General features: G+C 56.5%; 1 protein-coding gene across 1 annotated transcript in view; it reads right to left on the bottom strand.

Moving 5' to 3' along the window:
• Window positions 1–7781, bottom strand: part of LOC129401736 (collagen alpha-1(XXIII) chain-like) — a 69224-nt gene extending 61443 nt beyond the window's left edge. The window contains exon 1 of the mRNA XM_055124549.1: window positions 7545–7781. Within this exon, the coding sequence (XP_054980524.1) occupies window positions 7545–7781 (237 nt within the window). The remainder of the gene's footprint in view (window positions 1–7544) is intronic.
• Window positions 7782–15321: the final 7540 nt, after the last annotated feature.

The following is a 15321-nucleotide window of genomic DNA, read 5'->3' as shown; positions in this document are numbered from 1 at the left end:
ACCACCACCACCTTGCTTCTGGGCTGTAGAGTCGCTAAACCACGACAGAGAACGGACTGGGGAGAGGGGGGAAGGAGGGAGCTCCGAGTCCACCTTTGCCCTGCTGTTTCTGGGTTGGCCTTGCTTCCATGTGACTGTCCTGGGGAACAGAAGGGTAGCCCACCAGCAATAAGCCGCTGCAAGCCAGACTTTTCTCAGTGGGACAAACTACTTCTCTCTCTTTGCACTTTTGCTACAACAAATGCGCATGGGGATACGCTAATAACACATTTACCAAAGGATGTGATGGATCACTTGGACGAGATTGCTAAAACGCTTATTTTATTATTATATTTGTTTGTTTAGCCTTGGGGGGGCATCCCTGGCGACACACCGGGCTCACTCTTGGCTCTGCACACAGGAATTACTCCTGGAAGTGCTTGAGGGTCTCTACGGGGTGACAGGGATCAAACCTGGTTCGGCAGCGTGCACGGCAAACGCCCTACCTGCTGGACTATCACTCCGGCCCTTATTATCATCATCATCATCATCATCATCATCATCATCACCGTGGTTATTATCATAACAGGCTTTAGCCACACCCATGGTACTCGTGTATGACTCCTGCTCTGTGTCCCTCCCAGGTCACTTCAGGCAGCGCTGGGACCAGAGACGGAACCTGGGCCTCCCAAGGCCGAGTCTGCACCACACCCAGACCCCTGGGCCATCTCCCCAGTGCCCCAAACGCTTTCCAACGCCGTCCAGCAAATGCTCGCTTTGTATCCAGAGTCTCGGGTCTTACCAGCGATACGATCACTCAGGACTCTTGCTTCAAAGTTGGTGTTTTCATGTTCTGAAAAACCATTTCTTTGGGAGCCTGGGAAGCAAGGCAGCGGGGCCCGCTGCTCCCGGAGCCCATGAATGCCCCCTTCTCTAGCTCCGGGCTCTTATCAGGCACATCAGACAGTCCCCCAAAACAGGCACTGCCCAGTCCTGCTCCCGGGGAACAAAGACAGTGCAACCCGTATTAAGCTGTGGTTTTTCTTGGATGGAATACTTTTTTTCCCCCCCTGACATTAAAGTTCTGTGTGGTTGGCAAGAATTTTTCTTCTTTAATTGGGACATGACTTCTGCCTCCCAAATGCTGCAAACAAGCTTCTTGGTGAAAAAGGATGAGTCGCCCCGCCCCCACTCCTAACCACTTCAGCTCTGAATTAAAAGGAGGCTTCACTGACAATAAATGAGAACTGAAAACTATGGTCAAACCTCTTTGGAAAAGATTTCCAGGGTCACTATTCATTTGTTCTTCTCATAGTTCTAGGGGGTTGGGGGTTGGGCTGATTCCTGGCTCTGAACCCAGGGCCGAGCCCCAGCTCTGTGCTCAGGAGTCAGTCCGGGTGGGGCTCAGGGGACCTTGGGAGGTGTCAGGGATCAAGCCAGAGTTGTCCAGGGCAAGGCAGGCACCTTCCCAGTCGCACTGTTTCAAAATAACATCTGACACCGGTGATGAGGTTGATGCTGTAACACTGTATAACTTAAAATTAACTATGAATAACTTTGTAACTCGCAGTGCTGTATAAAAAAAAATTAAAAAGACAGGCTAGAGAGATAGTACAGTGGAGAAGGTGCTGGCCTTGCATGCGGCAGGCTTAGCTTTAACCCTCCGCATGCCACACAGTCCCCTGAGCACTGCCAGGAGTGATCCTTAGACACAGGGCCAGGAGGAAGCCCTGAGCACAGCCAGGTGTGGCCCAATAAAACCAAAAAACTGCAAAAAATAGAATCTTTGAGGGCCTTTAGAGATAATACAGTGGGTAGGGTTCTTCTCTTGCATGCAGCCGACCTAGGTTCGATCCCCAGGACCCCCTATGGGCCCCCAAATGCCGCTAGGAGTAACCCCTGAGCACTGCCGGGTGTGGCTCCCCCCAAAAGAGAAATAGTATCTTCGGGACCAGAGAGAGGTTCAACAGGCTAGAGTATATGTTTTGCACGTGAGGGACTGAGTTTAATCCCCAGCACCAGGTCCTTCCCTGAGCACCATCAGGTTCAACAAGAAAACTACTGAGCACTGAAATGGGAGTAGCCCCCAACCCTGCCATGTGTATCCCCCAAATAAAGAAAATATCTATTTTTTTGTTGTTTTGTGGGTTTTTTTTCTTTTTTTGGCTTTTTGGATCACACCCGGCAATGCACAGGGGTTACTCCTGGCTCTGCACTCAGGAATTAACTCCTGGTGGTGCTCAGGGGACCATATGGGATGCTGGGAACTGAACCCAGTTTGGCCACGTGCAAGACAAACACCCTACCCACTGTGCTATCGCTCCAGCCCCAAGAAAATATCTCTTTTGGGGGCCACACCTGGCAATTCTCAGGGGTTACTCCTGGCTCTGCACTCAGGAATTACTGTGCTTGGGGGACCATATGAGATGCTGGGAATCGAACCCGGGTCGCGTGCAAGGCAAATGTCCTCCCTGCTGTGCTATTGCTCCAGCCCCAAGGAAGCATCTTGAGGGGCTTCATGAGCTGTAGCTTCAATCCTCCGCACCCCGTACCCAAAACAACTACAAAATAGTATATTCCAAGCTTTATCCTTGTGCATGTGTGTCTGTGTGTGTCTGTGCATGTGTGTGTGTCTGGGTGTGTCTATGTGTGTGTGCATGTGAGGGTCTGTGTGTCGGTGTGTGTTTCAGGCCTCTCCTGGCAGGGCTGGGGGTGACTTCCTCGTCCTGCTCCCAGTGGAACAGAGCCGGCGACGAGGTGAGCCCTTCCCCCACGCTCTCCCACCCCTGGGGATCTAAGCGATGAGCAGTGCCCACTCCGTCCTGCCCGAGGCCCCCCGCCCTGCCCGCCAGGCGGAGGGGCTGCCCCGTCAGCCGTGCTCCTTCCGTTTCTCATTACAGTGCCGGGAACAGTCTCCCTGTGTGTTTTCCCTGCCCCGCCACCGGCTCCTGGGCTGTGGAGCCACTTGCGTTTCCTTGCTGGTTGTCAGACGCAGCCTTGGCCACTGGTGCATGTGGCGATTTGCTGGTCCTCAGCCGTCCTGCTTCTGCCCGTGCCTGGGTATGCGTGTGCAGCCAGAGTCGGAGGCTATCTGCACCTTGACATGTTCTCCGCCGATTGGTTTCCATTATTTTGTTTTGTTTTGTTTAGTTTCTGAGCCACACCTGACAATGCTCAGGGGTTACTCCTGGCTCTGTGCTCAGAGGTCACAATTGGCCTGGTGCTCGGGAGACCATACGGGATGCTGGGGACTGAACTCGGGTGGGCTGCGTGCTAGGCAAGCACCTTCCCTGCTTTACTCTCTCTCCAGCTCTCTCTTACTTTATATTCTTGACTTTGGGGGGGGGGAGGGAGGGAGGGAAGGAGGGAGGGGCGAGGTGATGGGGATCAAACCTGGGGTTTCACAGGCAAGGCTGGGGACCCACCACTGAACCTTCTCCCCGGTTCAGTGGCCCAGTTTTGACCACGAGCCAGAGGGAAGGGGCCAGAGAGACAGTGCAGTGTGCGTCGGTGCTTGTCTTGCACAACGCAGACCTAGGTGTGATCCCCGGCACCCCACAGGGTCCCCCGGAGTGAAGCCTAAGAGCAGAGCCAGAAGAAAACTCTGAATACTGCCAAAATGAGTGAGGCCCCCAAACAAAACAAAACAAAACAAAACACAAGAGTCGGGGGGGGAGAGAGAGGGAGAAAGAGAGGGGAGAAGGAGAGAGAGAAAGAGGGAGAGAGAGAGGGAGAGAGAGAGAGGGGGAAGAGAGATAGAGGGAGAGGGAGAGAGGGGGAGAGAGAGAGGGGGAAGAGAGAGAGGGAGAGGGAAAGAGGGAGGGAGGGGGGGAGAGGGGGAGAGAGAGAGGAAGAAAGAGAGGGAGAGAGGGGAGAGAGAGGGAGAGACAGAGGGAGAGAGAGAGGGAGGGAGAGAGAGATTTTGTCTAGCAACACTTTGTTCAGGACTTAAGAATCAAATCTTGGGGCTGGAGCGATAGCACAGTGGGTAGGGCATTTATTTGCCTTGTACACGGCCAACCCAGGTTCGATTCCCAGCATCCCATATGGTCCCCTGAGCACTGCTAGGGGTAATTCCTGAGCCAGGAGTAACCCCTGAGCATTGCCACGTGTGACCCAAAAAAGAAAAAAAAATCAAATTTTAGGGATGTTTGCCTTGCACATGGCTGACCAGGGTTCAAGCCCCGACATACTCCTGAGCCCTGACATTGCCGTTTGTGACCCCCCCAAAAGGAACAACTTTAAAAAAATAATCAAATTTCAGGATTGGAGAAATATCACAACAGGCTTAGCACATCCTTCCTTCTTTTCTTTCTTATTTTTGTCTTTGGGCCATGCCCGGCCACGCTTCGGGCTGACTCCTGGCTCTGGGCCCAGGGATCACGCCTGGAGATGCTCAAGGGACCCGATGCAGGGCCGGGAATCAAGCTGGGGTCAGCCACCAGCAAGGCAAGCGCCTTCCCCCGTCCCGTCTCTCCAGCCCCTGAGCCGGGCCTTCGCGTGCAGGAAACCTGGGTTCAGCTCCCAGCACCACGAGGTCCCCCGAGCACTGAGTTGTGAGTTGTGGAAAAAGAAGCTGTGGCTCCCGGGGGCTGGAGCAGCAGGTCAGCGGGAGGGTGTTTGCCTCGCGTGCAGCACGCAGCAGACCCGGGTTCAATCACGCAGCAGACCCGGGTTCAATCCCCGGCATCTGACCCCCGAACACCACCAGGAGGGAACCGTGAGCACAGAACCAGGCTGTGCACTGAGTCAGCTGGGCGGGGCCAAAACAAAAACAAAAACAACAAAAGAAAAAAAGTGTGGCCCACCGACCCAAGGAAATACTTGGCATCTGTACGCAGAGACGGACTCATGAGGGTCCAAAGATAAAGAAATGAATAAAGTTGGAGCTGGAGAGAAATAAAGAACCTGTCTTGCATGCAGCTGACCTGGGTTTGACCCCTGGCCCTACTAAGGGTCCCCCAAGACCTCACCAGGAGTGAGCCCTGAGCACAGAGCCAGGAGTGATCCCGAGCACAGAGCCAGGAGTGAGCCCTGAGCACAGAGCCAGGAGTGAGCCCTGAGCACAGAGCCAGGAGTGAGCCCTGAGCACAGAGCCACGAGTGATCCCGAGCACAGAGCCAGGAGTGAGCCCTGAGCACTGCCAAGTGTGGTCCCCAAACCAAATACAAAACCAAAAATACCATAAATGTTAACACCTTCATTAACTCTTTGGCCTAAACAACAATAAAAGTAAAAACCAGGGAAAATAAATGAAAGGAATTTTCATGGGGGAGGGAGGGAGGGACAGTGAAATATCCCACAAGGGTGAGGTGGGTTCAATCCCCAACAGGGAAAAAAAAAAATTCACATTTCTTAGCACTGACTGTTTTTCCCAGAAGCCCCCTACAAACTCCAACAGGCAGCATTTCTGAGTTCCTCATAAAAGGTTTTACCAGAATTTCCCAGGGACTCCACCGTGGCCGGCAGTTCAGACACTTAGTAAGCAGGTCCCCAGCTAGGGAAACAGGCGGGTGTGCAGAGCAGCAGCGCAGCGGGAGGGCGTGTGCCTTGCACCTGGCCGACCCGAGTTCAATCCCCAGCATCCCAGATGGTCCCCCGAGCACACCGGGATGGGTGCAGAGAATTACTCCTGAGTGCAGAGCCAGGAGTAACCCCCGAACATTGCCAGGTGTCACCCCCCCACCACCGCCCAGGCACACATACAAAAATAAATAATAAATAAATAAAAAGACAGGTGGAGCCATAGGTGCTGCTGGTAGGTGCTCACCTTTCACCTGGCTCACCCAGATTCCATCCCTGCACCACGTATGGTGGGCCGTTGGGAGTGATCTTCCTGACAGAAAAGCCAGAGTAAAACACCAGATATGACACTCCCCCAGAGAGAGGTGGGGGAGGAAGAGAGAGAGAGGAAGGGAGAGAGAGAGGGGAGGGAAAGGGAGTGAGGGAGAGAGAGAAAGGGAGGAGAGGGAGTGGGAGAGGGGGAGAGAGAGAGAAGGGAGGGAGAGAGAGGGAGGGAGGGAGAGGGAGAAAGGGAGGAGAGGGAGTGGGAGAGGGAGAGAGGGAGGGAAGGAGAGGGAGAAAGGGAGGAGAGGGAGAGGGAGAGGGAAGAGGGAGAGAGGGAGGGAGGAGGGAGGGAGAGCCGGCCAGGACAGCGCAGGGAGAATTCGCCTTGCAAGCAGCCCACAGTAGTTTTGACTCCGGGATGCCTGAGCCAGAGTCAGCCCCCGTGGAGTTAGGAATTAGTCCCGAGCACAGAGTGAGGAGCGACCCCTGAGCACAGAGCCAGGAGCAGCTCCAGGTCTCATCAACTTGTGGCCCCCAAACCCCAAACTCAAGTTAAAATAAACACAAAAAACCACCCCAGAGATGAGAGGAATAGTAGAACTGGACCGCTTCTCTAGCCCTCAGCAGGAAACGGGGCGGGGGGGGGGCAGAAAGCACCCCCACACCCGCGTCTGCTCACAGCACCCCCAGAGAGCTCGCACCCCTGCAGGCACCACTGCAGGGGAAATGGGAAATCATTTCCTGAAGCAGCAATTTTGCCCCCATCTGAAGCCAGCCGGACGGGATGCGGCATCCATCAATCACAGCAACTTCAGGGCGGCTGAACTTGAGATGCGGCTTTCCTCGGCCTGAAGGGTTCCCGATCCTGCACGCACTGACCCGGGTCCAATTCCCAGCACCGTGCAGAGGTCCCCGGCAGTGACCCCCGGAGCAGAGCCGGAGTCAGCCCTGAGCACAGCCAGATGTGGCCCAGGAGCCAAGGAACAAAGGAAAACAAGCCGGGACGATGGAAGCCCTTTTCCAAACGTGCGGAGGGTCAGGACAGGCCAGTGGGGAGGCCACTGGCCTTGCACGCGGCCACCCTGGGTTCAATCCCCGGCACCCCATAGGGTCTCCCAAGCCACCGCCAGCAGTGACCCCGGGGTGCAGAGCCAGTGTGTCTCCATCTCCGGGTGAAATCAAAGTACGGTGGGTCCAGAAGGACAGTACAGCAGGAAAACGACTTGTCTTGAATGCGGCTGACCCCAGTTCGATGCCCGACATCCCATGGGGTCACCCAGACCCCACCAGGAGTGAGCCCTGAGCACAGAGCTGGGAGTCAGCCCCGGGCACAAACCTGGGAGCGAGCCCTGAGCACAGATCCGGGAGTCAGCTCTGGGCACAGACCCAGGAGTCAGCCCAGGGCACAGACCCAGGAGTCAGCCCTGGGCACAGACCCGGGAGTCAGACCAGAGCCAGGAGTAATCCCTGAGCACAGACCCGGGAGTCAGCCCTGGGCACAGACCCGTGAGTCAGCCCTGAGCACAGAGCCGGGAGTGATCCCTGAGCACCGCCCTGGGAGCCAGCCTGAGCACAGAGCCGGGAGCCAGCCCGAGCACCGCCCCGGGTCAGCCCTGGGCACAGACCCGGGAGTCAGCCCCGAGCACAGAGCCGGGAGTCAGCCCTGGGCACAGAGCCGGGAGTGATCCCTGAGCACCGCCCGGGGAGCCAGCCCGAGCACCGCCCCGGGAGCCAGCCCAAGCACCCCCGGCGCCCCCCGCGCCCCCCGCGCCGCTCACCTCGCGCACCAGCTGCTCCAGGCGCGGCAGCAGCTGCAGCTCCTGCTCGAGCGCCGCCACCCGCCGCTGCAGCGCGGCCGCCTGGACGCCCAGGCGCAGGCACGCGGCCGCCGCGGCCGCCGCCAGCAGCAGGCAGAGCGCGCCCAGCGCCCAGGCCGGCCGCCCCCCGCCGCCCCCCGCGCCCCGCGCCCCCGGGGCTCCGGGCAGCGCCGCGGCCCGCGCCGGGCCGGGGCTCATGGCGCGCTCGCGCGGGCGGGGGTCGCGGGCCGCGGGCGGGGGTCGCGCGCGCTCGGCGTCGCGAGGGGCCGCGGCGACGGCAGCGGCGGCGACGGCAGCTGGCGCCGCGCTCGCCCCCACCGCTTCCCGCTCGGTGGCCGCGGCTCCGCGCGACTGCGGCCACTTTGGGGGCCGCTTCCTCTATGCAAATCCCCGGCCCGAGGAGGCGCGGGGACCCACCCTCCGGGGGAGGAGCGGCCCGCCCGGCCCCGGCCCGCGGGCGGCGACGTGCTGCGCGCGCCCCGACGACCCCCAGCCGCCCCCCGCGCTGCGCCGCCGCTCCCGCCTGCGGAGCCCCGCGCGAGCCCCGGAGGGCCCGAGGCGCAGCCCCCTCCCGCCGCCCGAGCGAAAGAGCCGGGACACCGTGACCCTGGTTTTAAAAGAACATTGCAAAAAAAAAGAAACAAGTTTGCAAACTTTCCAGCGCTTGGGGACAGCTTCGCGGGGGCGTCCCGGCGTCGCGCGAGCGCCGCCTGCTGGCTGTAAACGCCTCCTGCGCAATCCGCGTGGAGGCGGGGCCGGGGCCGGGGGCGAGGGGGCCGGGGAGGACAGTTAGGGCGTATTACGTGGGGGTGTTAGGGCATAGCCTGCCGTGCTTCAGGTGACACTCAGCTCTGTGCCCAGGACTCACTCCTGGCTCTGTACTCAGGACTACTAGCCCTGTGCTCAGGACTCACTCCTGGCTCTGTGCTCAGGGCTTACTCCCGGCCGTGCTCAGGGCTCACTCCTGGCTGTGCTCAGGAAGCACTCTTGGCACGGCTCGGGAGACGCTCTGAGATACTGGGGCCGCTCCAGCTTGGTGGCATTGCAATACAGGTGCCATAACCCCTCCTAGCTTTTGTGCCCCAAGAGCTTCTTCTTGTCAAACGCAATTTGGCTGGAACTAATGATTCTCGAAAGCAGCAGCTTTCCCCTGGACTGGGGTTTGCAGTAAATGCCACACGGGGAACACCACACTGCAGACAGCCTGAACAACAGTCCAGTGGGGGAAGGCCCACGTCCCTCGGAGGCCAGAGAGACCCTGTCACCCCACACCCCAGGTGTACTTATAGAAGGTGGGTCCCCAGCAGGAGAGAGGGGGAGTTTCTACGTCCAAGAACATTCAGAGAAAGGCAGAACCTTCTTGCTCTGATCTGTAAGATTTGGGTCAACTCACAACTGCTCTGAACAAAAAGGCCTTTATTTCCTTTATTTGTGGGGAGGGGAGATGGTGGTTGAGTCACAACATGCTATACTCAGGGCTAACCCCTATCTCTCGGGGCTCGGTCCTGGCTGGCAGTTGCTTGGGGGGACCATGAGGTGCCAGGGATCAAACCCAGGGCAGCCGCCTGCGAGGCAAGAGCCTTAATCTCTGTGCTCTCTCCAGCCCTTTTCTTCTACCTCTGGGTTATTATTTCCTGGGCCTCAAGACCCTTTTATTTGTTTTTTTTTTCTTTTGCTTTTTGGGTCATACCCAGCGATGCTCAGGGGTTACTCCTGGCTTTGCACTCAGGAATTACTCCTGGCGGTGCTTGGGGGACCATATGGGATGCCGGGGATTAAACCCGGGTCGGCCGCGTGCAAGGCGACCGCCCTACCCGCTGTGCTATCACTCCGGCCCCTCAAGACCCTTTTAAAAGGGTGGGAAACAGACTGAAAGAGATCGGACAGCTGGGAGGCGCTTGTCTCTCATGCGGCTCATCCAGGTCTGATTCCCGGCACCACATGTGGTTCCCTGAGCCCTGCCAGGAGTCACCCCTGAGTGTGAAGCCAGGGATGATCCCTGAGCTCAGAGCCAGGGGTCAGCCCTCAGCACAGCTGGGTGTGGCACCAAAATAAAAGAACCGGGGGTGGGGGGGAAAGGAAAAAGAAAAGTCAGGGCCAGACAGGGGTTAAGTCCTGAGCACTCTGGGTGTGACTCAAAAAAAACAACCAACACTTTTTTTTTTTTTTTGCTTTCTGGGTCACACCCAGCGATACACAGGGGTTACTCCTGGCTCTGCACTCAGGAATCACCCCTGGCGGTGCTCAGGGGACCATATGGGATGCTGGGATTCGAACCCGGGTCAGCCTCGTGCAAGGCAAACGCCCTCCCCGCTGTGCTATCACTCCAGCCTCCCCAACACTTTTTTTTTTTTTTAAAGAAAGAAAAGCAAGAGAGGGCAGGACAATTCAGGAGTAACGGCACTTGCCTTTCGCAGGCCCACCCAGTTCAATCCTGTACCACAGGTGGCCTGATCACTGCGGGGGACACTGGAGCATGCAGCCAGGAAGACCCCTGAGCATCTTTCGGTGCAGCCCAGACCCCTCACCCCAACAGAAAAGCGTAGAAAATGCATTTACAGCCCAGTTCTCTCACTTTATTGGTTTTTAGTTTTTCCTTTTTGAGGGGCCGGGGGGCAGGCAACAGCACACCCCAAAGTTCTCAAGAGCTTTCTCCCAGCTCGCTGCTCGGGGCTCACTCCCCACATCGTCCCACAGCCCCCGTGTGCCGGAGATCAAACCAAGCCCACGCCGCTTGCCTTCCGCACACTAGCCCGCAGCCTCTCCATGGCCTGACTGTCGCTGTTATCTGTGTGAAAAGACAGTCTCTGTGCAGTTCTCAGCGTCTTTTCCAGAGTGCACCGTGCTGACCTGGGTGGTTGATCCTCTCTGGGGAGAGGTCAGCAGGTACCCGCAGCTGGGGTGAAGGACAGCAGCTAAGTCCCTTGCCTGGCATGTGGCCCACAGGGTTGACCGCCCCGCACTACGTACCACGCCTCAGCCCAGCTAGGAGTGGCCCCGGAGCACAGAGCCACGAGTAAACCCTGAGCACCACTCGGTGGCCCAACAGCCCCCACCAAAAAAAAAAAAATGTAAACAAGTGAGCACTTGCCCTGTGTCAACACAAAGTGATTCGCCCATCAACACCATGTGCACCACACTAGTCTCCAGGATGTTCCAGAAGTTTCCACACATTGAAGCCCACAGGCTCCTTTTAACCTTTGGCCTGACCAGCCACCTGGAATTTCCCGCTTGCATTTTTTTTTTCTTTTTTGGGTCACACCCAGCGATGCTCAGGAATTACTCCTGGTGGTGCTCGGGGACCCTATGGGATGCTGGGATTCGAACCTGGGTCGGCCGCATGCAAGGCAAACGCCCTACCCGCTGTGCTATTGCTCCAGCCCCTCGCTTGCAGATTTTTGTCCCATAAGCTCCTCCTCACCTCCTGGTCAAAGATCCCCTGGTCCTGAACCTTTCTGAAAACATCTTCCTCCTTGGCACGCCTACAGTGATGATTTACCCCGCCCCTCCCCACCACACGCCTCACCCCCGTCTGGGTTCCTCAAGGGCTCAAAGTTCTCACTGGCCAGGATGCTCAGAGCTGACAGCAGGCTCCTCCAAGGACTACTCCCGGGAGTGTTTAGGCGGCCATGTGTGGGGCCACGGGGCACACCCCGGCCTGCCACACACGCCTGGCCCAGGGACTCGTCTGGAAACCACTTCAGGAACCAGATTCTTCTCATCTCTCCAAGGTCAAAAGTGTCTAGTGCCTAATGGGAGCTCAGTGTTTGTTGAGTGACTCAAGGGGAAAACACTGCCTCCATCTCCTTGGAGAAGATGGGACGCAAACATGCCCTGTGGTGGCCTTTGGGGAATGAGGGCGAGTGTGGGGCTCTAAGGGGCGATGCAGGGGAGCCAGGAAGCGGCGCTGGAGGCACGTGTGGCTGCTGTCTGCTGGCTGTACGGGATCTTGCGCCTGGGGGGCCATAAACCAGCTCGTGCCACCAGAGTAGCTGGCGTTGGACAAGGGACATGAGCTCCACCAAAGCTGAACTTGGAAGGCGAAGCACGGGGAGGCCCTGGACTCGGGAGATTAAGCGCAGTCTCGCCTGCTTTTATTGTTGGTTTTTTTTTTCTTTTTTTTTTTTTCTTTTTGGGTCACACCCAGCGATGCTCAGGGGTTACTCCTGGCTTTGCACTCAGGAATTACTCCTGGCGGTGCTCAGGGGACCATATGGGATGCCGGGGATCGAACCCGGGTCAGCCGCGTGCAAGGCAAACGCCCTCCCTGCTGTGCTATCGCTCCGGCCCCCTCGCCTGCTTTTATTGGCGAGGGATCCGGCCTCCCCGACATACCCAGGCCGGGCCGAGCAGGAAGCACAAGCGCCGTGGTCCCCTGTGGTCCCCTGCAAGGCAGGTCTAGGTGGCGAGTAACTCGCCTCCATTCTTCCTTGTGCAGATGAGGTGTCTGGAGCGGGTATACAGCGGGTCTTTTCCCTCTGCAACGTCTCAGCAGGAGCCCGTCTCTGAAGATCCAATCCTAGGGGTCGCAGCACGGGTGGGGTGGGCTTGGGTGGTGGTACATGCAGTGCCAAGGTGCGGCAAGGAGCCCAGCGTATCCAGTCACGACTTCTGCAAATCACAGTGTGGACAAAGCGTGGAACCTCCCAGACTCCCCTGCTCCCCACCGGTGTATTAGGGCTCGGGGGGGGGCACGGAGGCAGTGGGTGCTGTGCAAGCTCGAGGCCTGAGCTGGACCCCCAGTGCCTCCACACGAGTCCAGGCAGCACTGCCATTAGGGGATCCCTGGTACAATTCACACGGGGTGTCACCAGCAAAGGCAATCCAGTGTGTGAACTTTGGTGACTGAAATAACGGGTGTAAGATGCTTGCTTGGCACACGTTGGTATGATCCCCAACAGAGGGTCTCTTACCAAGCCCCCCAAGGAGTGATCCCTGAGCACTGCTCCCCAATAAGAAGACCTATCAACATACCACATGGGGCTGGAGAGATCATAAAGGCATTTGTGAGCCAGAGAGGGACAGACTCAGAAAGACTGCACTCATCTGTGGAATATAAAGCCACAGAACAGGGGACTAACACCCAAGAATAGTCAAGATAAGGACCAGGAGGTTTGTTCCACGGCTGGGAAGCCGGCCGCACATGCTGGGGGGAAGGGCAGCCCAAATAGAGAAGGGAATACCAAGTAAAGGGGGTCTGGAGGACCCACTTGGGATGGGAGGCGGGCTGAGAGTAGACTATAGACCGAACACAATGGCCACTCAGTACCTCTACTGCAAACCACAACACCCAAAAGGAGAGAGAGAGCAAAAAGAAATGCCCTGCCACATAGGTGGGGTGGGAGGTGGATGGGGTGGGGGTGGCGGGAGGGATGCTGGGACCATTGGTGGTGGAGAATGGGCACTGGTGGAGGGATGGGTACTCAATCATTTACAACTGAAACGCAGGCACAGAAGTTTCTAAGTCTACAACTGTATCTCATGGTGTTTCACTAATAAAAATTTTTTTTTAAATCTCACACACACACACACACACACACACATTTGTCTCCCATATGGTGGCAGACCCAGGTTTGATGCCCAGCACGCCATATGGACCCAAGCCCACCAGGAGTGATCCCTGAGCACAGACCCAGGAGTAAGCCCTGAGCACCACTGGGTGGGACCCCAAAACTAAGACATTCAAAGCATCATGCCAGACTTGAGCCCCTGCTAGCCTCACATGCCCTGGGTGTGAGCGCCCGAGCCCTGGCACTGCGGTCAGGACCCTGCGCCTTTGTGTCCTGGCAGCCCGGTCCACACCCGCAGCACCATCTCGGCCAGCGAGAACAGCCTGGACGCCAGCCCTGTGACGAGGAACTGCAGGCCTGCTGGAGGGGCTACATCCAACCTCCATAACCTGCCCCGCAGACAACAGCAAAGGCGGACTTTCTTTCATTTTTAAACTGTGGTGCAAACAGTTATAATGGACTTTCCCATGGGAAACTAGGAGCAGCCAAGCAAAGCACAGGCCACCTGGCAGGGCACGCCCTGAAACGGAAGGACAGTGTCAGCATGCCCCACACAGCACGGCTGACACGCTGATTCCTGAAGCCTTGCTTCATCTTTTACTTTTTGTTTGTGATTTGTCTTTATTAAAAAAAAAAAAAAAAGGGCCAGAGGGCAGAAGGCACTTGCCTTACAAGAGGCTGTGGTGGGAACAATGGGGTTAGTTCAAACCCAGTTCCAGAGGGCTCCCGTGAGGGTGCTTCCGAGCAGAGCTAGAATAGTCCCTGAGTAAGAGGCATGCTCCCGAACAGTCACAAATAACCCTTGAGCACTGCCGGGTGTGACGCAAACACATCCCCCCCACCGCGCCCAAAGAAAATGGTACATTAATCTCAGTAAATTAAAATGAAAAGCCAGGGTTAGGGCGATACTACCGCACGTAGTGGTCTGCCCTGCACTTGGCAGACTACACAGTCCACCCAGCACCACCAGGAGCGGTCCCTATGCACTGCTGGCTGTGGCCCCCAAAACAAAAATAAAAGCAAACAAAAAGAACCAATTCCTAACGTAGGCAAGAATTTCGTTTCAACAATGACAGTCTGGAATCTCCTCAAGCTTTTGTCCTAAATTAGTAATGATCTCTTTCATGCAAATATAAATCCCTTATTGAACCTGAATTCTCGGCTGAGCTGAGTGTCAAGCCACGAGAGACATGTCAGACTCAAGACTTGGCATTAGATTCCGCACGGCCAGGAGCCAGACACACAAGTGAGCCTCAGACCTGAACAACTTGCTGCAGTGAGTGACCTCTGTAGACCCAAGTTATCAACCCATAACAAACAATACAGAACACATGGCCTAGCATTGCCTTTTAGGTAGGTGTGAGTGGTGGTGGGCCTAGTCTCAGTATATTGAAGGTAACTAAAGTAGAGAAAGAGAGTCTTGTGCAAACAGTCTGCCACACAGGCAGGGGGAGGTGTGGAGTGGGGGTCGGGGCACTGGGGATTTTGGTGGTGGATAATGTGCACTGGTGAAGGGATCGGGGTTGGATGACTGTATGATCGAAACTCAACATGAAAGCTTTGTTACTATACCTCATGGTGAATTAATTTAAAATAAATAAATAAAAAAGACCTGGCATTTAGAGACTCCAGTTTAAGGACTGGACCCTTTTTCCAGGCTGACACTCCACCAACAGCCAAAGAAAACTCTGTCAAGAAGACCCACAATTGAGATTTTTCATCTTAGCTTCTGGGTCTGACAAATGTGGCCCACCAGCAGTGCTGGGTGTGGCCCGAAAAGAAAACCAATTACTTGTACACTCAAAGAGATATATGTGCCTTTAATAAACTGCCTCGGAGCAGAGAGGGAGGCCAGGGGTGAAGGCATTGACCTTGAATGAAGCAGACCCCAGTTCAATCCCTGGCACCACACAGGGTCATCCTCCCCACTCCCCCCCCCCCCCACCCCAGTGAGTGATCCTTCAACACGAGTCAGAACTCAGTCTGGATCAGGTGTGGTGCCCCAACAGCCCATCACTATGGAAACAGGTGCCTTCCCATGCCTGACTGGTCACCATTCACAGTAACCCAAAGGCACCAGGCACAATCCTTCCAGTGCAATGAAATCCCACGGGTTTGGTTCCCAGTACCGCCTCCTTCCAGGTAATGATGCACTGCCTGGTTCAATGCTAGACAGCTACCTGTACAGCGCAGGGAAGTTTGGAATACAAAGAATATTCACCCAAGAA

This window comes from Sorex araneus, chromosome 2, assembly GCF_027595985.1.
Source record: "Sorex araneus isolate mSorAra2 chromosome 2, mSorAra2.pri, whole genome shotgun sequence".
Classification (NCBI taxonomy): Eukaryota; Metazoa; Chordata; class Mammalia; order Eulipotyphla; family Soricidae; genus Sorex; species Sorex araneus.
The sequence above is the reverse complement of the archived record's forward strand: the minus strand, read 5'-3'. Positions and strand labels throughout refer to the sequence as shown.